Source organism: Heliangelus exortis, chromosome 15 (genome assembly GCF_036169615.1).
Source record: "Heliangelus exortis chromosome 15, bHelExo1.hap1, whole genome shotgun sequence".
NCBI classification, from domain to species: Eukaryota; Metazoa; Chordata; class Aves; order Apodiformes; family Trochilidae; genus Heliangelus; species Heliangelus exortis.
In genome coordinates, this window is record NC_092436.1 from 17371077 (window position 1) to 17398428 (window position 27352).

General features: G+C 36.6%; 1 protein-coding gene across 2 annotated transcripts in view; it reads left to right on the top strand.

The window, feature by feature from the left end:
- The window catches only part of SLIT3 (slit guidance ligand 3), a 433002-nt gene that overhangs the window by 287206 nt on the left and 118444 nt on the right, over positions 1-27352 (top strand). For both annotated transcript variants that reach the window (XM_071759292.1, XM_071759294.1), the window contains 4 exons: positions 2654-2725; positions 6730-6801; positions 16401-16472; positions 24564-24707. In XM_071759292.1, coding sequence (XP_071615393.1) covers positions 2654-2725; positions 6730-6801; positions 16401-16472; positions 24564-24707 — 360 coding nt within the window. The remainder of the gene's footprint in view (positions 1-2653; positions 2726-6729; positions 6802-16400; positions 16473-24563; positions 24708-27352) is intronic.

Consider the following 27352-nt stretch of genomic DNA (forward strand, 5'->3'; position numbering starts at 1 on the left):
GTAGGAAGGCTGAATTAGGCAGATTTTTCTATCCGGTGTGTTTGATGTCCTGGGTGTGAGCACTACAGGTGTCAGATGAGGAGATGATGAAAAGATTTGCACCACAGTGAACTTTGAGATGGATTAGCTGGAGAACTTGCAAGCTTATTCTTTTTTCTGGGATGATTTTACATATTTAACTGCATTAGTTTCCCTCTGCTTGTTTTATTATTTTTTTCTCTGATTTTTTTCACTTTTGCTCTCACTGCTACAAATTCATTTCAAGAGAGTGGAAAGAAGGAGTACTCTCTAACATTATAAGAAAAATGCATCTGAACCCATTGGGACATCATACTTTCCAATCTCTGATAATATGTTGGAGCAGAGAAAGGAAATTTTTCTTGTCCTTTGTTGTTGTCAAAGACTAAAATAAAGCTTTGAGAGACAGAGCATTGCTACAAGTCAGAAGGGGGGAGCTGTGCTTCAATTTATCAAAGCAGTACAGGTGGCATCAGGTGACATGGCAGTGAAATGGAAGGAGGAACAAAAGCCCCTGAGAGGTTTGAACATGGCCAACTTATTTTATCATTTTTGTGAATTGTACTTGTGGAGTCTTTTAAATATATCTTCTTATGGAATATAAAAGGAAAATCAAGAAAACTTAAAGTTGTAAGAAATCTTAAACGTGGCAAATAGTAGCTCACATTATCAACATTTAGCCTCTTAGTACTGTGTCTATACTGTGTATTTTATAGTATATTCTTGTGAAAAATGAACTCACTGATGTTGCTTTACACTTGCATGGATCACTAAAATTTCTTTGGAATTTTAAGTGATGATAAAAAAGGGGCTGTATTTCCCCCTGTCACTATATTTGAGTTGCCCTGCAAGGGCTGCTATGCTGTGCCTATGTGTGGCATGTGTCAACCCCCAGTTTCTATCTGTGAGGCAAGGGAATTGGGCAGACGTCTCTTGCTTTTGTTGCTAGAAGCGTCTGCATGGAAACACTTGGGAGGAGTTACACACCAAACTGGCAAGCTGATAAAAGCCTTTATGGGAAGAGTATGTGTACTTCTAATTCTGGTGACAAACTCCCAACAATAGCAGCATGCTGAAGCTTACAGCAATTTGCATTTCACTGTGGACTTGCCAGAAACAAAGCTTGCTATATTTAGACCAAGTGGAAGGGAAATCTCAGACACTAATTCAAACCACAGAGTAAGGAATAGCATTAACTCCAATCACAACCTTTTAAGACAGACCACTGCTACAATAAAAGCACATTGGCTGTGCTGGTGTCACAATATTTGTGACTTAAATAGCTTCTTAGAGTATAACTGAGCTACAAAAATATCTCATTTTCAAGGGCATTTTTCTTTTGTCTGTTTAAAGCTTAGATCTACAGAAGGATACACTGTGCAGTAGAGGGCTAATGGGCCTTACATGCTTTCTATAGTGTCAAGTCCTTTAGAAAACATTTTTAACTTCTCCCTTCATCTCATTTTCTCATTTTACTTCTGTCTCTTCTTTTAATTCTTTTTTTCCTCCCCTCTGCATTGCTGCAGCAGCTCTTAAATGACTGGAGTTATTCATTCCATTATTCCAGTGTATTTGTATCTCAATTATAAATCATTTCCATCCACAGATTTTTACTATTGAAACTGTTTCTTTTTATGAAATTTTTGAAAAAAAATACACGTTATTGTAATAACAAGAGCTAGGTAAAATCCTATTTTCCTTTTATTTCCAGCTCTGATTGTGGGATTTTAGATGCTGCAGTCAATTGAATTTGTTTTCTGGTGGTCCACTTTGACATTTCTGATTAAGATTAATATTTAGGGTTCATCTGAGAAAGCAGTCCATTTAGCAAGAATTTGGGGAACTTGCTGACAAGAACTTGAAAGTACTTTTGGAAAGAAACAGAAATTAATTTTGCTGATTACTGTATGCAGTATCCTAAAGCTACTTATATTTTATGTTCATGTGTTTATGATAATTCATAAAAATGCTTCTTTCAAGCCAAATCTCAGAAATGAACATATCAGCATTTTCCTGTAGTCTGGAGCATATTTTAGTACACCTTCAGCATTTGGAAAGTAAAATAGGCAGATAGAATCTTCTGAACTCATATTCCAATGAGTTGCACTTTGTTTTGCAAAGTCTTACTAGTGCAAATGGTTCATATAGGCAAGGGACTTCAGCATCTTTCCACAGATTGTTGCCCTTCAATTGCTCTGATAGTTAATTTTATTAATTAAAATTAATTATTAATCTGCTTATTAAGCTGTCGTAACATAGCTATGCTTTTAGTTTAGGTAGCTGTGTTTTGTTCACAAAAGTTAGTCAAAGAAAGCATCTGTATTTTCTGCCTCACACTTTGATTAAGTAGTAATGAAATATGCCTATTGTTTTTTATTAATTCCCTATCTTTGAAGATGCAATTTCTATAGTCTTTGACTTTTTTCTATACTGATTTAGTCTAATCAGTGAGATTTTTTTCCAAGTTATTTCCTCACTGTTTTCTTCTTCTAGTGGTTTTCAAATGAAAAAATTATTTTGCATTAAAACTCTTTAAAATTGTGTTGTATTTACTGGAAAATTTGCTGTCATGTTTAATGTTGTTCTTGTCCTATAATTGTGTAGATAACAGGTATATTACTTTGTTTATTTTCAGACGCTTGGAACAAAATCTCATCAAAGTCATTCCCCCTGGAGCTTTTACCCAGTACAAGAAGCTTAAAAGAATGTAAGTTTTAATAACAAGACCAACATGCAAGAGCAATCATGAATTTTCTAGCTTCAAGTTCAGTATCTCTGTTTTAGAAACATATTGGCATTTTTTATGTTGAAATCAGTGGGGACTGCACAGATAATCTCTTCAAAGTGTAAGTAGCAATGAAATATGGTTCAGGATGCCTAACAGTGCATGAAATCCTTAGTAATGTCTGATTTCATTTCCCACTATAAAAGAAGGTGAGACAATTAGTTGTTAGTCTGTTCAAACTTCACATCTACTTCCTCATGAAAAAAAACCCAAAAAACAAAAATTCTATTTTTTTCATTCGTTCTGGTATCTGTGCACAACTTCAACCTAGTTGACTCCAGTTATAGCAGGAGTGCATATTCTTGCAAAGTAGGTAGGATTTTTTGTAGTGCATTCAATGTAGTGCATTGGAATCTGTGTTGGTCTTTATTTTCATTTTTAAGTGATATATGAAAGATGTGACAGCAGTACAGTGATACAGATGATGGTAAGAAATGTGCTTGTGCTTCTCTATGAGATCAGAATGTTAGTGAGTGCCACTGGACCAGTAGCTTCCAGCGGTCATTCAGGCTTTGTAGCTCAGTGATAACACTGCTTAAAAAGGTACCTTTACAGTTTGTGTTTTCTGATGTAAACGATACTGGAATGTAGAAACTGTCAGCTCCTTTCAGAGAAGATCCCTGGATTATCAGAAGATGGTATCTTCTTCACATAAGATACTAGAAACTGAAATGAGTTTGCTCTGTACCTTTGGAGTTAGGGGTAGAATTACTGTGTTTGCCAGTCTAAACTTAGCAAGTTCCTGGAGCTGAAGAGCTGTAAATATGGATATTAAAATTTAACAGGTCAAATCATCAATCTTAGAGACTCTCTATTCTTCTGTCTCACTTTCAGTATAGCTGTATGTATTTTTAAAGAAGCACTGTATTAGATAGTTAGATGGTAATTTCAGTGAAAAATGACAGATTCATTTTCAGTGGCCTAGCCTGTAACTATTTCATTACTGAAGTCACTACTTAATTCTTTCTGAGGTATGACTAATTTTAGATTTTGGCAATGTTCTACTGTCCTTTCATTTTTCATAACTGGTGAATTCTAGTTTTATGGAAGTCAAAAAAAAAATGTTCTTTAACTTGTCTAGCAGCTCAACCTGATGCTGCAGTTGCTGTGTAAAATGATTAATGTTAGAATTTCAAAGCAGAGTTCCATTACCAAATTGTATTCATGGCTTTCTGTATAGTTGGCATGCTCACTAAGATCTAGACTCATAGTTAAATAGTAAGTTATTGTGCCAGATGATCTCTGCCACAGCTTAGTTAGCATGACATCATTTTGTGGAAGAACTTGGGGTTGAGAGCTAGGCTGCAGAATAACCCCGAACAAACATGGTGCTTTGCCATTTGGTGATTGACCTGTGTCCTTTCTACAGTTTTATTCCTACTCTATTCCTGCTCTAAAATGAACATTGTGAATTTTTCTCCTGGTGAATAAATATGAAAGAATGTTAGGGATAATAGACTGCTCGCTTTCAGTATTTTAAGTATTTTGATTTGTTTGCTGTGTATTTCCTGCAAGATACTGCAATTTCCTTTTCTTAAATAATTGGAGAACTGGGTTTAATTTTTAGGTAAGAGCCATTCATCCAAGACAATCTTGATAGGACTTGATAATAATAGATTATTATGCTAGTAGAAAATATATGTATATTAATTCAAGTTTTATATTTGCATCTAGCTGAACCATGCTATTTAGAATGACTCTTCAATAGCTTCCAGCATATGCAAGTTTTTTTAGTTACAGTTTTTTAGGAAAGGTGCTAAAAACTTTGTTATCCAGGGCTTTATCATAACTGTCTACATCTTCTCACACAATTAGTTACCTGAACTTAAATGTATCTAGCTCAAAGAATATTTGGCACATATATTAGGTCTCAAATATGCAGCTGAATTACGTAGTCTGGGATGATGGTTCTCCTGATTTTGGGACAGATGTAACAGTTCCTACCTCTGTCGTCAGTTCTTCAAGAGATTTAGAAGAGGTTTGAGGGGCTTAAAGGAGATACATCCCACCTCCAGAATTAGAAGTTGTTCTCATCATTGGATGAAGCATCCAAGTCCAGTCACACCATTTTGAATTCATGTACACAGAAGTTGTACTTGTACAACAGTTCTGTAACCCGTAGCCTATGAGTTACAAAGTTTATGGCATTACCTTGTGTTTCATCTTAGTTATTCTGTAACTTTTGACTATCAAGTTTGTAGCAAAAGGCTAGGAGCCAAGTACATAGAGCTACTTCCAAAGACATGACTGTACCTCTCTAGCTCTGGTGCTTGTAGTGGCATCTGATGTTGTCAAATTAATTTTACTATATATTAGCAGAAAATGCATTGTGATTTCAGTCTTCCCAGTAGCTGTGTGGCATTTCTGCTTTTGCTAAGCAGCTCTAAAAACTAAACTACATACGATATGAATCTTTGTTGAGTACTCTAGTCCAATTAGAACAGTCCATTTTGCACGTTAGAGATAATCAAGTAATCTGTTTCTAATAATGTTAGTCAACAAAGAGCATATTCAGCCAATGCTATTAATAATGTTTGCATTTGGCTGTATCTAAAAATAAATATTTTGTTTCAAAACCTTTTACAGTAAAGGCATTTAAGGTGTACAGTCTTATGTTATACCGTGACTCATAGGGTGTCCTTGCTCCCATGATACAATGTCAAAACCAGTTTATGTCCCTAACTGCTAACTGAGCACAGCCTCCCACCAAGCTGGGCTGAACTCTCTTTTGAAAGAAGATTTCTACTGTACTGTCAGAGGGTGCAGCAAGACTACTATTCCCTGCCCCTGTAGAATCCTGGTAAGTTTATTGTTTCCAGCTAAAAATCCACATGTCCACTGTGGCATTCAGAGATCCCTGAACTATGAAAATGAGACTTATGTCATCTTAATTGACTTAGCTGTGCACATTAAAACAATCCATATCTCTTTTTTTGGATGGAAATCGAGCATGGAATAGAATGATCTTACCAAAGCAGACCAAAGAAAGGGAAGAAAAATAAAAAAACATCATTTAATCTCTTTACCTTGGTCAAGTCAGAAAGAGGTGGAGCCTCTTTGTACAACAGCAGTGGAGCTTGGGCTATAATGGAAAGGAAATAATGTTTCTAATTATCTTCTAATGCTGATTTTAGTGCATCTGCATGAAGTGAGTGAGTGTCATCACCCAGCATGGCATTCATGCATGTTCAGGCACCATTATTTAGGCACTCATTAGCATCCAGACATGGGGAGAGAGAAAGGATGGAAATATTGAAATGCAGCAAATCAAGAGAATAGTACCGAAAATACTTGTTTCAGAAACTAGATATCTCTTAGATAAACACAGCCTTGCTGCCATTCTTCTGGTGCCTACATCATGTTGACACCGGTGATTCCACCATCCTCCTTAATGCGTGTCTGCCGTCATTTTCCAGCTATCTTAGGACTTTTCCTCACCTTATCCATCTTGTCACATAATCATAAAACATGATCTGTTCCATTATGAACATAATGCATGACAATCTTTATGCTTTCTATGCTTGAGAACCAACCCACAGAGTCAAAGTGCTTTCTCTATTATTAGTAGTTCTTAAAATGGTTTGATCAAAACTTTTTTTCAATGGGCTACCTCACTGTTGTTCTTCAAAGCTCTTCATTAATAGACTTTTCATGTCCATAAAATGAAAGAACTTATTAACAGAGGAGCTGCTGATTTATTGAAGGTATGGTCAGTTGTAATGTTTTCTGATTTCAGACTAATGTTTTCTGATGATTTCTGAAATCTGCTTATCTGTGTCCTTATATAGTTCATAATTTCTCTGAGGTAGTATGATCTTTTGGTTCTGTTTTCATATTGGGTATATTCTTCCAATAAACTACAGCAAAGATCTTTTCCTCAGATTGCTGTTTAAAAATGTTTTTTTAATCCTCCCTTCTCTTTACAGAGACATCAGCAAGAATCAAATATCTGAAATTGCGCCTGATGCATTCAAAGGCTTGAAGTCTCTCATTTCATTGTAAGTAGTAAATGGAACTGAATGGGCATTTGGGGAGAGCTTGCATGTAAGAGAAATAAAAAGGATAATGCGCTATCTAGAAGATAGCCAGTTGGAGTGAAGCATCTGATCTTTTTAAAATTAGAAATTGGTCATGAAGGTTACAAGGAAGAATTGTTTACTAATCTCTAGTAAGTCCTTTTATAGATGAACTTCCTCAAGGTTACTGACTTACTTCTAAGACAGTGCATTAGTTGATCTGTTGTGCATGTGCACCTGCAGGCTAATCCATGCCCCCCAACTCATCATGGCACACCAAGACCTCTTCATACCTCAGATACTTTTTGATGATGTTACTGAGGGAGTAGTCAGTGAAAATACGTACATGCCAAATTTTCCTTCTGTATTAAAGAACTAAGATTACAAGATCTTTTGAGGTTTTTTTGTTTGGTTGGTTTTGGTATCTTTTTTTTGTGTGTTGGTTTGGGTTTTGTTTTTTTTTCAAACTAGTTAAGGAAGACCCTGAGGACTGAAGGAAATGTTTGTATTTCTTTGCTGTAATTACTAATGTATTAAGCTGGGAGGGGGTGAAAATATTACTACATATAAAAGATAAAAGGAAGGTAGGATCTCTTGACAGTCATTCACTTCTCTTTATAGAATGCGGAAGCTGTTTTAACACCAATTTGAATTTAAATACAGTTATATTTAAACCATAGGGGGCTTTTGTTGGTAAAAGGAGCAATATAAGTTCAGAAGCAGCATAGGAAGAATGAACTAGAATAGAGTGTTAGAAAGAGCTCCAAATGTAGATAAGAGGGGAAACTCAACTGGAATGGTACTTACCTGGGTTAATTTTAAAGTTTTTTGCTCATTAGTATTCATATAACACAGTTTGATTTTTAAGAGTGTAATTTATTTCTGAAAGCTGCCATATTTAATTCTCAGAATACTGGATAATTCTAACAACCTATATAACTTGTTTACTGTTCTAATATTAGAAGGTTACTCAGTACTAAAGTACATGTAGTCGTCTGAGACAGAATGCAGAAGGATGGCCCTTTTTTGTGCCCTGAATCCAGCTGGGAGAATGCCAGAAATATGTATTAAGTGTTGCTAGCCTTTGTTGTATATATTTAGGGCGGTGTTATGCAACATGCTGTGGAAATGGTCAAATCCCTCAGTGCTGTCTGGAAATGTTTCATTAAGAGAATGACATTTACTAAAAACTACAGTTTTGGCTTAGTATGAAACTACTGCTTGCTGCTGCTGCAATGCTGCAGTTTTCTGGTCTTGGCAAACTCCTGACTAGGAACAAGATGGACAGGAAAGACATTTCTACTGGGGTTGATTTCCTGTATCAGAAGGTATTCAACTTCAGTTATAGCGAGTTTGGATACCCTCAGGTGGCCTCGGGAGTGTGACAGAACACATCAGAGTGCAAATAAGAATATAAACAGGATGGGAAGTGGTAGTGTTTTTGACTTGAACACAGAAGCAAGTGAAATGACTGTGTATTCCTTGCCCAGTCATTCAAAAGTATGTTTCAAGGAAATGATGTTTAAATATGTTTGCATCTAAGTAGGTAAAATAGTGCTTACATTAATGCTAGGAGGTTACAAGGGGGAAGAGACAAGAGATGCAGCACAGAAAGGTCCATAGCAAGGGAGCTGCCCATGAACAGTCTTTCCTTTGTGCAGTTTGTCTCTCCCTCAGTTTCTTCCTGCCACAGCCAAAGCTGTTGTAGTACACAGTCTGTTTTTCTTGCTATGGCAGACTGGTTTCTAGGACAGTATCAACTTCAGCCTTGAAATTGTCAGCTTCCTCCTCTAAGTTCAGTTGTCCATTGTGCTTGCCATTGGCTATTACTTTCTTCATAAAGGTCTTACTTGTGCTGTTCACTGCAGGTAGGTCTTGCAAACATTTTTCCTATGGCTGATAAGCAAGAATTAGCTCCCTGATCTTTCATAACCTGTTACCCAGACCTCTGGAAGGTTCTTCCCTGCTATTCACTTTGGTTGTTGTTTCAGTTTCTGAGCCTGGTCCATCTTTGTGTACTGAGATTGTCTGCTGTTCTGCAGAATCTGGGTTTCTCTGAAGAAACCTCCTGCAGTTTTCTACTTCTGAGAAGTACTGGATCTTCTTTTGTTTGATGTCTGCTATAGCCACCAGTCCAGTTCTCTCAACAGCAGAAAGGCAGTTAAGTGCAAGGAAGATGACCCCTTTGGAGTGCCAGTTCTCCCAGTGAATCTGCCAAAGGGGAAGGAGCAAAGAAGCAGAAATTAAGTGAGAAAGTTTGCTTACTGGTGTTTTCTCTTTTAAATGGCTCAGGTTTTTTGGTGCCTGAGGCTCTGATAATTTAGTCAGCTGCATGACCTGGAAGAACACTGCTCTGCATACAATGCTTCAGCTCAGCTGAGAGTGACTTTTAATTCTCGTATGTAAGTCAAATGTGATTGGTGGCATACATTTTAATGAGACACCATTGAGGTTTAATCTGCCCAGTACAGCTGGACTTTGCAGCTGAGTTCAAACAAGAATAAAGGAGGGGAAAATGTTAATGTGCAAATGGAAGTAAGCAACTTTTTTTTCCATTAAAAATTAAGTACCTCTGTACTGCCTTTCTTTTCTTCCCTCTGCTTTGTTCCCATTTTTAGCTCCTCCCTTTATTCCCTGCATGCATGCAATTGCGGTGCTCCCTATGGGTCCAGCAGAGTGAAAGTGCTTCTCTGGAAGACAGCCAATATTGTTAGTTTAGCTGGCTGATGGAGGCCTGTATATGGTGGATTGCTAATCTGATTTCTTCTGAAGTTAACTTACGTCTGTGTTTCTAGGCAGAACTGTTTCTCAGAGTGCTCTGCCTATTGTACCTCAGTAGAGATGGTAGAATGGTACGTTACAGTTTTCAAAATGCAAGGATGTTTATTATAGAAGCAGTTTCCCCTGAAAGGAATCAAACTTTAATCTTTTAAAAGTGCTAGCTGATCCATATACTAGCAAATCGTGAGTCTAATTTATGTGTTTTCTCTAACAAGAAATCCACCTATGGGAGTCAAAAATCTTATCAGTTTAAATAAGCTGTTTCTGCCTTAGGTAGAAAGGCACATTTGTTCTTGAAAGAACACACGACTTCTCTGTTCCTCACACAAGAAAAAAAATGTTTTCTCCATGGCTGTTTTTCAGTGGCATTTTGTTTCCTACTCATATAATGACTGTGTGGAACCAGGAATTTCTACTCCATTTCTCTTAGAAATAGTTGGAGCTGGACACAGTACTCCAGGTGGGGTCTCAGGAGAGCAGAGTAGAGGGGCACAGTCCCCTCCCCTGACCTGCTGGTCACTACTGTTTTGTTGCTGCCCAGGATATGGTTGACTTTCTGGGCTGCATTTGCACATTGCACGTACATAGGTTTCTTTACCTGGTTGTGACAACACTTCAAGAATCAGAATCATTCCTCTTTAAGACTGCTTTGGTTTTCTTTCCAGAATTTTCTTACCTGTGTATGGGCAAAACTGAAGGTACAGTAAGATCCAGCGTCTGGTTTTGAGAGAACAGACTTGTGGAGAGCTTGCTGTAAAGCCATTTTTGAGAATGGACAGTGCTGTGGATCAGAGCATGAGAATAAGGGTCTTTAGTCCTAAATATGCTACTGTGGGATTTGAGAGGTAGAAGTTATGTTGCATAATTTCAGTGATAGCTGAATAAACTGCTTGTCTCTACCAAAATACCCTCTCTTGAAAAAGAGGAATCAGTTCTCTGCATCAAAAAGATGAAACAAGGATGTATACATTGAAGGCTGCAAGATCTAGTGATACTGCAGTACTTGGCACAATATGAAATACCCCAAAGAGAAAAGAAATTGGAATTATTTGAATCTAAAAAAATCCAGTAAGCGGCATAGATTTAGCGAGTCTTGGAAATGTAACCATGGCTTTTGTGTCCGAGGGATTAGTCTTGTCATCCAGTACTTCTTATAAACATATAAGCACGAGAGCAAATGGTACATGTGCATTGAGAACTGAGGCAAAATTGGTTTATTGCAAAACTGTCTATTAGTTTGTTTTTTAAGCAAAAGCTTGCTACATGCTCTATTTGTAGTTTATTGGTTTTGTGTTACATAGTTAGAATTGCACCTTACTGGAGTTGGGGTGTCTTATAACCCAGTTATGCATAGTTTCATGTTTCAAGATTGTTGCATGCACTTCTTTAGTAAATTAATATTTCACTTACTCAACTCAAAATGTGTCCAGTGTCAGAGAGAGGACTGTATCAGCACTTGACTGTAGTTAATAGTATCAGAGGTAAATGTTATTCTTTGTGTCAGTAAACTTTCCCCAAGCACACATTTGGAAGGCCTTATCCAGACTGTCTGGGGACATTTTATGAGATATGACAAAACAGTCTAAGCCTTCAGTGTGTTAAACTGAATTAATAAATTTGAGACCACTGCAGAGGGGTGAATTCCTTTGCTTTTGTTCATATACTGAGTTAAGCTACAGAACAATTTGAAAGCTTAGATCAGCCTCGCCAAAAAGACAAAAGATAGCTTGGACTTTGACACAGCAGTACCATTTAGTCCATCATCTCCTTGGTGATGATGTGTGTGGTGTCATTCATGGTGATTTGAAATCTTCAATAGAACACTGTTTGTTGCAATAGCTACCAAACTTATTTTAAGGTAACAAATTACTTTGTATATTTTTACTGTGCTTATTTAGTCTAACTTGTTCTGAAGAAACATGAATTAATGCAGGGGGAAAAAAAATCGCATGTGTAAGTTTCTTTCAGATATTAGAAATCTATTGCTGTTTTTAGACCTATCAATTCCTCTTGAAAACTTGACTTTTTATTGAGCCTGTGCCATTGTATGTAGCTTGGGAAATAAAATTCTTCCTAACAGGATTTGTTTTCACAATCTGAAGGAAAGTTAAAAGCATTTTTCTACTGAAAAAGACATTGCATGAAGTCAAAATTTGACGCTTAGGTAAGAATGTTTCTGGAAAAAAACCATAGCTGGAAACCATATGGTATAGAGTAAGAGATTTTGTGCATATCCCCAAAAAAGGTTCTGTGTCACCTTTCAGGGAATAAAATCTCAATATTTTGGATTTAACACCAAGCCTCTAGATTAATCTATGCAGTGCCTATTTTCACTATTTAGTCTTTATTTTTAACTGTGTACGTCATTATTTGGATTAATCTTCCAAAAATGGAAGTTTAGTAGCAGCAATTAATTGTTAACTGGAAATATAATATTTAATTATCTGTTGGACTAGATATATTTTTAAGGACTATTAAATTATGATGCTAGTATTGGGCCAAAGAAGCACAGTGCCTCAATATGACTTCTATCTAGTTGTATATTTTCTTATTGCAGATCCATAATAACTCTTCAGAGGAACAGGGTAATGGTTCCAGGGTTTTCTTCCAATGCTTACAGTGCAGCCAGGGATCTGTGCTTTATATGCCTTGTCCTTCTCAGTTTTTAGAAGGTTGATGGCGACCTGAAGATTGCTGCAAGTTGTGAGCAAATCTGTCAGATAGATTTGAAGAATCTATTGTGGCCATGCTGAAAGTACTTATCTGTAAACTGGTGAGCTGATGATTCCACATGCTGCTATGAGTGGAGCCTTGCAATTGTTCAGCTGCACCTGTGCCTAGAATGCCACCTGCAAAAAGACCTGAGAAAATCTTGCTTGAGTTAAAATGAAATACAGTGATTGAAACACAGGACATTCTGGTGCTAGGTAGACCTGTCTTACAGAATAGACAAGAATAAAGTTCATCCACTGGCAAGTCAGATGTGTTTTCACATCTTTATGACTAATCTCTCTTCAGACTGACTTCTGTCTTTCTAAAAGCCACTTCCATGTGTGGTGAGAAAAGAAAGGAGCAGTAAACAAGGGGATATCCATTGGTATCTTGAGCCATTTTTGGCCTAATCTCTAGTTACTGCAGTTAAAATTAGCATTGTAAATATGGAATTAAACTATAGCTCACTTCTCTCCTTATCCCAAAATGTACCTGGTGTTTAGTGTAATATCTTCTCCATGTCAGACACGTAGCTAACTTTGTCTCCTAGCAAAGCTGATAAGTAACTGAACAACCGGGAGCACATAATAAAAATTAGTTGCTGTTTTTGCATTCTATTATGTGCTGTTGTGATGCTCTGATTTGCTGTCTCTTGGCAGCAAATACTGAATTGATTTTAATTTTATTACATATTAACTTTTTGAGTGTAATTTTAATAAAAAATGTTTTAAGTCTAAAATTTCAGGGGCTAGGGGATAGAAGGATACATGTTCCTGTGCCAGGTTTGCATGGTAGCCAGTACACCTGCATGTCCTGCAACATATGTGAGGGATGTAACTGAACACACATTTTTAGAATTTCTAATGATATAGGCAAGTCTTAAAAAAAGTCAGTTCTTCAATTGACTTACAGTTTGCTGTTCTGTGGCCTTTTGAAAGTGTTATTTTGTTTGGGGCTTTTGTTTAGTTTCTTTTTTCCCCAAAGCTTCTATTCTGGAAACACTGAAGTGCATGCCAGTGAGGACAGGGCACAGACAAAGGTGACTGCAATAATGGAGTTTACTGACCCTGGACAGTCTTTTCTGCAGGCTGACTCATTCACAGCACTGGTTAGGAGCACAGCAGTTGGCACATTTTGAACAAAACCATCTTCGATCAAGAACCTAATCAATATTCATATGGTCAGACCAATGTTTGTTGTTATGAGTATACTTTCCTGTCCTAAACAAAAAAATGAGAACACTGAATTTTCTGCACTTTCTATTACAGTAAATGGAAATAAAGAACTCAAGAAATTAGGTGCAATGCATTATGTATCCCCTCTCCCTTCCTTTTTACTTCTTTCTGGAGGACCATTAACTTCAGCCCTGGCATCACAGGCAGATAATGGCATTAGCTAATTTGGCTCTGTGTAGTGCTGAACATGAATATGAATTAGAGACAAGTGCCTGAGCTCTCATGCTGACTTTTGTTTAGCTGTTAATTTGTTTGAATCTTAATGTGCCACATGAACATGAGCCCAATTAGGTTTGAAAATGCTTATTTTCTTTTCATGGCTTCTAAAAATTGAAGCATTGTTTCATCTTACAAGTTATTTTAATTAGTTCTATTTTGCTCAAAATAATAAAGAGAATGTATGAACACATCCAAGGTTTCAAAATCAGAGGAACACTGCACTGTGACCTTGACTCTTAATTAAAAGTAAATGAAAAATTACTCTAATCATTTTGATATTTGCATTTAGTAGCTCCATAAGTAGCAACTCTGGATATGAGTGTTGACATGTCTGTAAGGTTTTACTTAGTAAAAGTGTTTTTAACTCTACAGGCAGAAAAGAGACTCACTAAGGATGGCATGAGGATTTGTTTACTTCTTTCCATGGGCATTCTATAAAGATTAGCTTCTGAACTCTTTCTTATGTGTTCTTATGTACTTCTATGCCTTGCTGATTACCACTGATGATCCTGCTGCTTCACAAAACGCAGGTAGACATTCATCTAACATCACAGAACTTATTGTCTAAACTTTGAATACAGATGATGTATACAAATGATGCAGATATATATACAGATAATGCTAAAACATTGTCGTTCAGAAAGAGTGGAAAAGTGAAATGGAGAGATACTGGATTCTCTGAGCACTTAATATTTTAACCACTTATGAATATTTTGTTTGCAAAGGTTTTGCTTTTGCTTCCTGGTACAGGTACCTACGAGCTCGTCCGTACAGTAGTATGAGCGTCAACCATTTGGGTGTTGTTTTAGAGCCCAGTGCAGTTCCAGTGATGTGAATATTATCTCATAAATTGTTTATCTAAATGGACCTGCTATACATTTCAAAGTTCAGCTGTCATTTCTGTCTAGTTTTGGATAGAGCATAAAAATCTACACACATTGCATGAAATTGTGTTCAAGTTGGAAATTGTGTATGTCTTCTGCAGCTGAAATTAGGAAAAAAATAGAAAAAATCAGTGAAACTATCATTAAGTACTCACAAAACAGCACACTGAAAGCTAGCCTCCTGACTCCACAATAGTTAAATAGAAATTATGTTGCATTTGTTTAGAGAAAATATAATGCTAGATGATTATTAGTTTCTTCCATAGCCATTCACTTCCTTCTAAACTACAGAAGTTATGGAAAATGAAGTTTTGAGTTTAGATTTTCATATCTAAGTGATGTTAGTTTATTTAGACTCATTTTATCTAGGCTCAGAAATGAGCTAATCTGGGAACTCTCCCACAGAGTTGATATACTTCCAATGGCTGATAAAGAGTGAACTGAATACTCTTTACATACTCTGGGAAGGCCAGAAGGTATTGTAAATTGTCCATCATGGTAAGCATTTGTGGGTTTTTTTCAGTATTTTTAACTCACTCTAATATTTTAAATGTTGAAAGGTAGGCTAAGTCAGGATTTCAGCCAACATCCCAGCCTCACATGGCCATTTGATTCATTGCTAGCATATTATTCCACGGTAAAAAGTTAGTGAATTAACCTTAGTGACACAGGAGCAACAAAGTTTTGGCATAAGCTGGCTTATAGTTATTTACCATGTCCTAGGAAGTGTATAGAAATTACACATATGCTGTTTTCCCCAGTATGAAGTCTATGAAAATGTTAAGTAAGGCACAAAGTTTTCAGGGGTAGCCTAATCTTCCCTTTTACCCGGAGCTGTCTAAGCTCCTACCTCACTTCCTGATTGCAACAAATTTTATTAACTTGCACTTATAACATGAGTAAATACTGTAGCAGTGATTGAAATTCAGGTGTTTCTGTCATACATGAATTTGCTCTGATCCCTGGGTAACATTGTAGCATAATGGTTTCGTCTGTTTTTCCCTTTATTCAATATCTGATTATACTATTTGTGCATTTTTCCATTAAAGAGTCGTCCATTAAAATTAAACCATGGCCACCAGGTTAAATATATCTATGGTTGAATAATTATACATAGTGACTCTCATTTCTGTTATTAAACCCTTTATGATTTTTGTAACTATACCTAAACTATTTTTGAATTTCTCAAATATATGTCTGTTTCCAGTTCAGGGTAAATTTCTTTCTGCTAGCTAGTTGAAATTGTAACAGCAGCTGGTTAACCTGTACTACTTTATCCAAAGATGCTTGTGTCACATTTTATGCCTATGATTATGTCTCAAGAGATTCAGTTTTATGAAATTTTATCTACAACCAGCTTGTACTCCATGGCTTTTAAGTTCAGTATCATTGAGTAGAATTCTAGTGTTTTGCATAAAGCAATGTGCCTTTCAATGGTTAAAATCTTTCTGAAAAGGGTAGAAGAAAAGCCCTCAAAAAAAAAAAAAAAAAGATATTTCAGATACGGGTTTTGGATGATGTCCAGTTTCTACATTAAGAATTCTTTCCAACACCATACAAAACTTGAATCATAACAACTCATTTAATACCATGTGCTTCTCTGAAAAGAAAATGATATCAGTAGTTAAGTGAAATGCCCACAGATCCCAAGCACAGCGCATGAGATCACTGAAGATGATGATGCAAAGATGTGGGATGACACTAAACCAGTCTGTTACTTAAGATTATTTTGTCTTCCTGTATCTTTCAGAGTGCTATATGGAAACAAGATCACAGAGATTCCCCAGGGCCTTCTTGATGATCTTGTGTCTCTGCAGCTGCTGTAAGTGTGATCCTTTCCTCTTCTTTATTTTACAGACTAGTTCAATTTATGGGTTTTTCAGCTTCCAGCATTAATATAATCACCTTTTCCACAGAAAACTCACTGAGACTTGATTGTCTGTTGTTCCTGTATCAGGCAAGAGGGAGGCAAGAGCCTAATAAAAAAGAAAGGTGCCAACAGTTTTATAGCATATTATGTATAATGGGTGATAGACACACTGAGAATTTCAGTGTGGGGAGGAAATGAGAGAGTCAATGAAGCCCAAGAAAGGAAATTTGGTCACCAGCTGATGTGTGAGTGGGGTACTATCTGACGGTTTTTATGCATATAGCATTTGTGGTTGAATATTTAGAGCCTTAAAGGGCTACTCTGTTGAAAGTACCCGCACACACAAGCAAAATGGCAGTATGAAAGATCTTACTGATGTGAATCCTGTTCAGTTCTCTATTCTTATTATGACAAAAGTTGCAAGAGAAATTATTTCAGAATGTATTATGCTTTTGAAGTTTTGATGCCATATGTGATTTAACACAGTCATGGTCAGGGATAAGTTATATATTAAACACTCTTTGGTATTTATTAAGGTAGCACAAAAAATTTCTGAAGACAAATTTGAGATTGGAAATTTCGTCACTCTTGTCTCCATAATCACACTGGGAACCAGTGACTCCTTCAAGAAGAAGGAAACCAGCTACTATTTCAGTCAGTCAGTGGAGTGAGCAGAAGGGAAGAGAGTTTAATGTGTTCCTAACAGTCTGTTTACCATCAAGGATGATGCACTCAGAAAAGTAAGGTGATATATGTTTAAAGGATAAACTGATCAATTCTGGCTTACATCACATACAACCCTCCACACCCAAACAATAAATTACACAAAATATAACATTTACACATGTGTTTTAAAGTCTTTCTGGCTTGCCATAACCATAAACTAATATCTAAAAGGTACCATTACCATTCCATTTTCCATTCTATGGCTGCAGTCTTTGCTGTTTATTATAGGCTATTTAAAAGTAAGCAGACCAAAGTCAAATCACTAATATGTGCAGTGGTGGAAATTGCTCTAGATTTTATGTGAAGGACCATTCAGATGTGTAATTTATCCATGAGATCTTAATTGCAAACATGGGCTCACCTTACTCTAGAAAAGGACAAGCAGGAGCACATCTGGTTTGTCTATGACAGTCCTTGAGCCGTGACAGTGGAAGCTGTTCATGTCCTGCGCACAGACAATTATGTCTTCTTCACCTTTTGCACATACTTTTTCTGGCAGCTCCTCTTCTCTTTGCTGTGCCATGCCTCACAGGCTTGTTAATACTTCAGTGTCTTCATGGCTAGCCTGTGCAATAAGAGAAGGCTGTATTTAGAAGGGGAGGTAGATTGCCACATTATGAGAAAAATGAGCATGAAAGTGCTCAGAAGCTGGGATTCGGTACCTGTGGGTAGAGCTGACGTGTCAGACTCAGGCTGTGTGCAGGACAATGAAGATGCTATGAGCAAAAGGCAAGCTAAAACTTAACTTGTTACTTTGACTCTGAGGAAGAAACTATCTTTAAAAAAAATCTGAGCTTTATCATACTTATGCTACACCCCCCCCCCCTCTCCCCATATTTACCAGTTAAAATGATACATAGTTGCTCCATCTGATCTTTCCCACCAGAAGAAAAAAACCAAAATATCTCAATTCATGGCTGTGTTATAAAATGTGGCTCTAGAACTTTCACAGAAAGCATTACACAGGATCCAGTGCCTTTATACTATAGTTCTTGTGTGTAGTGCAGACTTTCAATGACTTAGATATTTAAGCCCAGATACAGTAATTTTCCAGTCTGAATTAGCTGAAGTGATGCTTTTTTAAGGTGGCAAGACCTAAATACCAGAGAAAGATTAGGAAGTGTTTTACTCCAACCTTTTAAATATTCTTGAGCTGAGATGTAAACAGATTGCTCTGTTACTGGATTCCCAGAGTATTGTGTCTCTGAAGCATTACAGGGTCTTCTTCAAAATGTTTGTAAAGTAGCTCTTGGCAAGGAGGCTATTGAATGATAACACATTAAATGCAAACAAGTGCATACTTTCCTTATCATGGCTTTGAAGCAGCTACCATGGGATTGCTTGTAGTATATTAATAGATCCAAACAAAAAAACCAAACCAAACCAAAAAAGTATTCTCTGATTTTAAACCTGCAGCTGAACAGTTGGAAGGGTGCCCTGTGGTTAGATCTAGTTTAGTGTTTAGTGGGCTCTAGATTGGATTTCTTCTTATTAGTCTGGGGACACACTGATAAGAATGCTCTCATTAAGATATCCTGGTAGCCAATATAATTTCCTGAGCTTCAGCTGGAGCATTTTTGAAAATATACTGCTGTGTTGGAAAAGGAGTACACAATTAGAAAAAATGGAGTCATTGTGGGTCCTGTATAAAATTGTTGACATTTTATTTGGAAGAAAAAAAAATATTACTGGGAAATATCAGAACAGATAATATTATTATTTACTGTTTTGGATAGGACTCATCAGAGTCTCTCAGAAATGTCATTATCTTACTGTTTAAATAGACGTTCACAATATAAGCTCAGCTTATTCTACTTCCATTCTGGCAGAATGGTTTTGTTAAAGTGTCTTAGACCTGCAGACAGTACCACTGAGGTCAGAAACACTGTAGCTCAGCTAAAATAATGCTCAGCTCAGGCATGAGGGCATCTTGAACTGTCCTGTTTGACTTCAATGTAGAATCCAGGACAAGTTTTAAACCACCTGGAATTAGAATTCTGTGTTTCTGTTGTACAAGGCAGAGGAAGATAAGCCAGTATTGCATTATATTCATCAAGAAAAGAAGTAGGCATGGTTAGATAAAAGTTGCATCAGCTTTTTTTGTTGTTTGTATTTTTTTCAAATCCTATTGGTTTAATTTAAAGTTTTGTTTCTGAGATCTTCATTATAATCAGCCATCTTACATTTCACTATTGGATTTCTGTCGAATTACTGATTTCACAAATCTTTTATCTTCCTAAATATGCATTTGTAACCAACACAGCAAGCAAACAGTGTGCAAGTCCAACTGTGTATCTGTTCAGTGGAACAGAAGCTTTTCATGGACCACATAATTTACCTTGTCCTGTTTGAAGTTTCCAGGATAGAGGATGCACCTATCCTCATAGATGTTTTGGCAGAGTGGATCAAGTGTCTCCTGAGAATTTTAGATCATTTTGGATTAGAGTTTTACTGTTATCCAGGAGGTGATAGAAAGGGATAACTGGAGTCAGATACCTTTTTCAGAATTGTTTTTGGTTTTTTGTTTTTTTGGTTTGTTTTTTGGTTTTTTTAGCAATAAACTGAAAAAAAAATAGTATATAAATGCCCAAATACATAAATTACAGTTTCCCATTTCCAAGTACTTTAAAGCACAGTAGTCCCTTCTCCATCCCTTAGCAATTGTTTGAGCTTTAATTGATCTATAAAATCTTGTTCCATGGAGTTCTTTATTTGTCTCATGGAGAAGAGAGAAGAGATATTAAAGAGACCTTCTGACTTGATATAAAGGGAAACATGTTTACAATGATAAGTCAAGATCTAGAGGAGCCTGCCCAGAGAAGTTATACTTTCTCTGTCCTAGAAGATTTTAAAGACCAGATTGAATAAAACTAAGCAACCTGGTATGACCTTATAGCTCACCCATGTTTGTGCAGACTATCAAGACAAGAAAGTCCTCAAGCTTCCTGCCATTCTAAATGTGATTCTGTGATTTGATGAAATAATTATTTCTTGGGTAAAGCAAATATCTGCATTAAACATCTATAATTTTGCCATGCTTTGAGTGGGGTTCAGACTAGATGACCTCTGGACATCCTTTGCAACCTATATTGTTTCTGGGTTTGGTGATTGCAAATTCTTAGCAAAATGACACAGGAGCTTTTCCCTTGATTGCTCAAAAATATTCCTGGATGCAGCACATACAATAAACCGCTCATCTTTCTACTCTAGGACATAATACTGTCTGCATAGACCTGTTTAATAGCTTTAGAATTGTTTTCAAGCTGTTTGCCTCAAGCTTTTTTCCTTCAGATTTCTACATTTAGACTGCTATTGTGATAATATTGCTAAACTCAATAACTGCTGTTGAAGTGAGGGAGCAGCATCTGCCAGACACAGAAATACAATTACAGTCAGGCACTAATGAAAGACTGCAACAGCATCTGCCTTTTCTGTGTCATTCCTGTAGCTTATTTGCACGCAGCTTCCCAAAACAACTGCTAGTTTATACGTCAGTGTGTAATTGATTATCTCCTCTGATGCCAGTGCTCCAAGCTGGACACACCTGGTAGAAACCCTGCAGGTTATTAATGCACAAGAAGCTAATGCCCTGATAGTGGAGGAAGTGGAGGAAATGTGTTGATTTTGCTGTGCATCTGAATTATCATCTGGTTTTCTATAAGCAGCTGTGACCTTATTTGCAGATGAAAATTGGACAATACTGAATTCTGAGTATCTGGACAGAAATCCAGATACTGTGACAACACATGCTTACAATTCTCCAGGTAGTAACACGAGTACTGCAGGATTTTTTAATGAATGGTGTTCAGCTGGAGTTGCAGTCTTTTCGTTCAGAAAAGAAAGGAGGCCTTTAAAATCTCTCCAAAACAGTAATGTCAGACTGTGATCTGGGCTTCCATCTTGACTCATTATGAGCATGTGACTTTTCAATTTTAATTTATATTGAATAAATTTTTCATCACCATCACCCAGTTTCCTGAACACGGAGAAATACTTGAAGCTGCTTCAAGCAAGCATGATGATGATTTCACACTGGTTATTATTAACTGAAGCACTGACAGACTCTTCAGCCATCATATTAGAAAATGTAAATTTCAGTAGATGTCTAAATATCTTGACACAGTGAGAGGCATTCAAAGTCTACACTCTAGGCCATTAAAAAATGTTCCTGGAACCTAATATAATTATTTTGCCAATAAGTAAGTAGGGGCACTCACAATCCTGTCATTAACTGTTGCTTGAAATTCACTGCTGGGAGGGCAAAGTACTTAACTAGATACTTATATATTGGCACTTGAGCTGTTCTCCTATGAATAGTTGTGTTAAAGGTGACACTTGATTCTCTATGAGTATCAAGAGAAAATTCTAGAAAGGGAAAAAACAAACAAGCAAACAAAAATGTTAAAAAATTCTTGGGCTTTTTCTAATGGGTATTTTATATTCTAAGGAATCTTTTTTTCTGAGCCTTAAAGGTAAAACCTTTAACTATTTATATTTTATACAGGTCATGTATATTCACTTTGTATTCTGCTGTTATTTGCTACCCATGCAGATAACTTCATTTCTCTTCTTTACAAGTCTCCTATGCATTTCACATCTGTGTTTTTCCGGTGAGTTCTGATTTTTTTCCCAGTGGAACCTGGCATGTGGGATGTGCCAACCAGTTCATGGGATGCCAAACATTTTCATTCTTACAGTCTTGTGGTTGCTGTCAAAACACAAAGCTAGTAAGAAGAAAGACTTCCAGTGGCTCTGGGCAGCCTTTGTCCCTGACATTTTCATTTTGGCTCATTGATGTACTTAGGATGATTTCTGGTCCAATTTGTAGCAACAGAAATCAGCCTGCAGTCTCTTGCATTATGTGTTGCTAGGCTGCCATTTCATTCTCTGAGCTATGTGGTTATTTGCTGATAGTTTGATTTCCTGACTTCACTGAGCTGAAAATACAAACATTTCTAATGGTAAAAGCAATAGAAACACCCCCACTTGCTCTTAAAAAACTATTTTTTCAATAGTTTGGGTTTGGAGTTCAAAATGTTAATCACTTGAAACTGTGCTTGGGCATATAATTCAATTATGGGACCATCTTAATTATGCAGATGGTACTTTTGAGTATCTGATACAATTACAGTGCCAATTCGGTACACATTCATTCAGAAGCCTTAGAAGAAATGTTAATATTTTGATGTGTATGAACAAACCTACTTTTTGAGGAAACACTTTCAATGATCTACAACCCAAAAAGTCTTTAATCATTCTGCTGTATTCTGTGGTGGTCCTAGGTAGGCTTACAAGAGATATCTACATGCTTTAACATATCCAGAGGGAAGAAAATGGAGACAAGTTAATAATCCATCATCCCTCTGAATAGTGAGGTGGTTTATTTCTGTTTGAATTTTTGCCCTCCTTTTGAATGTTGCACGCCATCTGGGGGCCATGTATAAATCTCATCCAATCAAGCTGACAACAAAATAGGAAAATTAGTGGAATTTACTTTCACCCTAAATAGACACAAAATAAATACCATGTAATTCTTGTTAAATAAGACTCAGCTTCTAATATTGCTCCTTCTGTTGGTGTGAGTCCAATGAAAAGGAACCCTTGGTACGTTTTTGTGTAGTATAGTTTAGTGTTTAAGGAAGATCACTGTTTCTGCTTCCTAGAATATGTTTTTCTCAACTGTCTTTGTGTTTAAATAAATAAATAAATTGTTGTAAACACTTTTAACTCCATGTGAGGCCAGCCTTGAATATCTAATTAGTAATTAGATGCCACTGGGGAACTGTGACAGTGAAGAAAGATTAAGCAAAGAATTGGAATTTAGATAGGGGGATATCCACAGAGGGGATATTTTAAAACAACTGAGATTTTTGAAAGGAATGTAAACCTAAATTCTTCCATCTAAAAGTCATCCTCTAGCTCACAGTAACTTTGAGGAAAAAAAATTATGAGTGATTTATTCTTCTTTCTCACAGGTTTTCACTTCCCCCCTAACCCTTCTCTTTACTCACTGGTTCTTATCAGAAATAGGTAATTAATCCATCTCATGATCCACTGAGTATGGACACATCTGAATTTCTGTCGAGTGCACTGTAAGTCCTCTTTAGACTTAGGTACTGCAGATATATTGTGTAGATGGTGTGTAGAATAGGTGTTGCCTACTCAGAAAAGCTGTGTAGTACCTTTGAAATGTCTCTTCTAAATAGGCTGGATGGGAACCTTCCTGTTTCAACTTACCTTCTCTTCTCTGATGTTTAAAGGAGAGAGCCCCTGCTTTTTTGGCTTTATATATAGGACCATTTTCTCTCATTTTCAGTGTTTGGCTTTTACAGAAATGTCACAGATGGTATCACCATGAATCAGGTCATGGAAAATTGATGCCAGAAAAACTTGTCACATTTTGATTTCTAATTTCCAACACTGGGTTTATTTGGGTTGTGTTTAAACTAATTAAAATTATTTCCAGTCATATGAATTCACTGCAGTTCTAGGTCAGCTTTGCTGTGAGCGTTTATTAAGTGGAATCACAAGGACAAGTGGCAGAAGCCAAAGGATTTATAATGCCAAGGTGCATGTTGGGAAAGTTCTCAAAACTCAGTAGCTCATTCTGTGATTCTGCCTTCTAATGACTTGTTAACCTGTTCTTTATGGAAAAGACAATGTACAAGCATAAAAGAGAAATGCTTAATGTAGAAGAACCAAGCAAGAATGAAAGTTGCTTTGGGTTGTACATACAAATGGCTGTAAGAAGCAAGTAATAAAAGATGACATTGATATTTGCTGTTGGGGCAAAAGTCACAGAAGTCAAATCCATGGGAGTAACTGTTCCTGTAGCCTAATATGAGCATTACCCTGTTACTTCTGTTGGAGCCAATAGTAGTGTGGATTGGGTGTCAGTACAGAAATCCAGGTTACAGAGAGATCACACTAGGGCTGCTTATGATTTTGTAAAATTAATTTCTGTATTAGTTCATGTCAAAATGTAGCCTCACTTACCTCTCATTGCCTTCTATGGGACTTTCTCTTATCTAAGGTCAAACTTTTTTTTCTGCAACAAAAAAAAAAAAAAGAAAATTCAGGTATATTGATATTAGTTAGGTAGCACTGTTGTATGTCTGTATATTCCTCAGCTGTGAAAATGCTAGTGTTGACTATGATTTTATTATTATTATTATTAATGTAGCAGGCAAGTGAAGAGCATTAAATGTGTGTTGACTTTGGTGCCTGTGTTAATATTTTTTAGAATTATCCCCAAATATCAGTCTATATTTATTTATTGCAAGATTAATGAATTATAACCCTTTCCTCTGTTTTCAGGCTTCTCAATGCCAATAAAATCAACTGCCTGAGGGTAAACACATTCCAAGGTCTGCATAATCTCAAACTGCTATCTCTTTATGACAACAAACTGCAGACCATCAGCAAGGGGCTTTTTGCACCTCTCCGATCGATACAGACTCTGTGAGTATGCAGGCATATCATAAGTGACAGCTCTTTCTTTTTCCCTTAAAGATGTTGCCTGGCTTTGCAAAGGCTCTGCATCCGACATAAAGACAATTTGGAAGATACCCAGAGGTAGCAGCCCCTCCTCTTCTGACAGAAATAAAAGTAGTTTAAAAAAAAAAAAAAAAAAAAAAAAAAAAAAAAAAAATTCTGCATAAATTCAGCACAGCCAGCTATAGATACAGCCTGCCCTTAGAGATATAAATGCCATAAGTGTACTGCACTCCCAAAGTCATTCCTGTTGTTTGTTGAGAACATACCATGTAAATTTGACTCTACTATATATAAACTTTGACCTTGCTGCTTCTCACCAAGACACTTTTTCAGAAGTGTTTTGATTCATTCTTCCATTTGCAGGTTCTTTTAATACCATAGACTAACAGTTTTTAAAATGAGCTAATGAGCAGGCATCTGTCCTTACTGGGGCTGTGACCTGATCTACAGATAGTGACTTCTGAAACCATATTTCAGCTGACATTCCGCTTGACAGAAATGGTACATTGTATTACTTGGTCCATTATCAAAATCCTCTAAATATATTCTGTGAGTTTTGAATTGGAGGCATTAGGAAAGGCAGATCAAAATTAAAAAATTATAGTGAAAATATAGACAAGACTCAATATTTTACAGCAAAATGTTTCATCCTCAAGCTATGATTAGTAAAATAGTAAGGTAAATGGTACTCCCTCAGAGATGAAGTTGGCAGCCTTATATAAGTGAAAACCAAGGAAAAAGCTTCTCCCTCATACCCTGTATTTGAATTCATATTTATTTGTGTGTTCATATAAGACTCTGTTTGTTTATGTAGTATGTAAGTATATGTATTTCCAGTATTAAATATAAATATATGTGTATGTATATGAATACATTCTGTAATATATATGCAGATTTTATATATAGATATACATAAACATACTAAAGTTCTGAAAAAATATATATACATGTACTTATATGTATATATTATATATCAATACTGGACTTGCAGTGGCCAAATTAGTTCTATGAAAGTTTTAATTCATATAAAAATGAGCATGATTTCTAGCAACAGGGATTCCTGCTATGTTCTCAGGCAGCCACAATCGCAACCTTTTTTTGCCAACAGATATCTGGCCCGTATGTATGGCTACAAATGATTAAGGCATTAGAATAATCATGTAACCCCCTTCTTTGACTGTACTTTCTTCTGCTGTAGCATATTTGTGCACATAGATGAGGTTGACTGAGAAGGTTCATTTACAGAAGTATTTAAGATGTGTCACGTTTAACAACAAAACCACCTTTAAGGTATAAAAAATTCTCTTTTGTTTCCACGGGGTTTTATTGGTACTCCTGGTGGCTGTTACTTTGACCTTGCTGCTTCTCACCAAGACACTTCTCAGCAGTGTTTTGATTCATTCTCCCATTTGTAGTACTCCAAGTGATTGCCATTGTCTGCCTTTTTTCTAGAGCTACAAAGCCAGTCCCATCTACTGCCTTGAAATGCTTGTTTGTTCTTTCAACCTTTCATAGCAGAAAAGACTCTTGTACAAAAAAAATCTTTGGTTTCTTCAGGCACTTTCTGTTACGTGTGCTTTCACTTTCCATTCCTTGACAGCCCTTGCCCTGCAGTATTTTATACTCCTTCTGTTAAGTGGGAGTTCATAAATATAACTGTAGACTGAAAAGAAAAGATGTTTCTAGAGTTGGGAAAAACACATAAGCAGAAAGAGCGCACAGTTCTTCTGAGGCTGTAACATTATGCCTCTGTCCAAACCAAATTAAAACGTCTGTCTTTACCAACTGGTTTTGGAGTTATTGGAGAGCCATGTCCTGCTCTCTTGGAAGGCAGAGGGACTGGTGCAAATCATTTTAGGTTAGATCAGAATCTGGCTTTGGCAAAGACCTGAAAACACATTCTTGATACAGTGCTTAGCTTTTTGAAGCAGATTGAGTCATAACAGCACTAAAGAAATGCTGTTTCTCCCTAAGATATTTCTATGAACAGAATCTAAGTGTCTGTTTCAAATCAATGCTATAATTTCCAGTTGTGTTGGAAATACGTTGTGCAAGCTTTTGTGAAGGATAGACTCAAGTTCTTCCTTACATAAACAATTCAGTCTCAATAAAAAATTTTGGTCCAGGAAAAATACATACAGGAAGTACTATTATGCATGATAAATACATGTAAATATCAATTTCATTCTTGGGAAAAAACCTCTAGATTGCTGCTGGTTTTGCCCACAGATTCAAGACACTTCACTAATTCACATTTTGAGCCCTAAGAAGTGGAGCTTGTCAATAAAATTTCTTTGAACCAAGGATACTAAATTATCTTCAGGTCAGTTGCATCTAAAAAGATGCATTTCTCTCAGAAGGCAGCATATCAAACTCTCAGGAGAAAACACTGCACTTTGTAGACAGAAAGTCTGTGTCCTTTAAGCAGGCTTCTCTATCTTAATTTTGTTTCCTCTGCGAAAGGACTTGCAACAGGTTTAATGAGCTATGAAATGTGATTGCTACAGAATCCTCCCATTCATGTGCAGCTCTGTGTGGCTTCCGCCAGGCCTGGGTCTTTGGAAGCTCATTCAATTACTCTACTCTTCAGGTTTGAGTTTGTGAGAAAC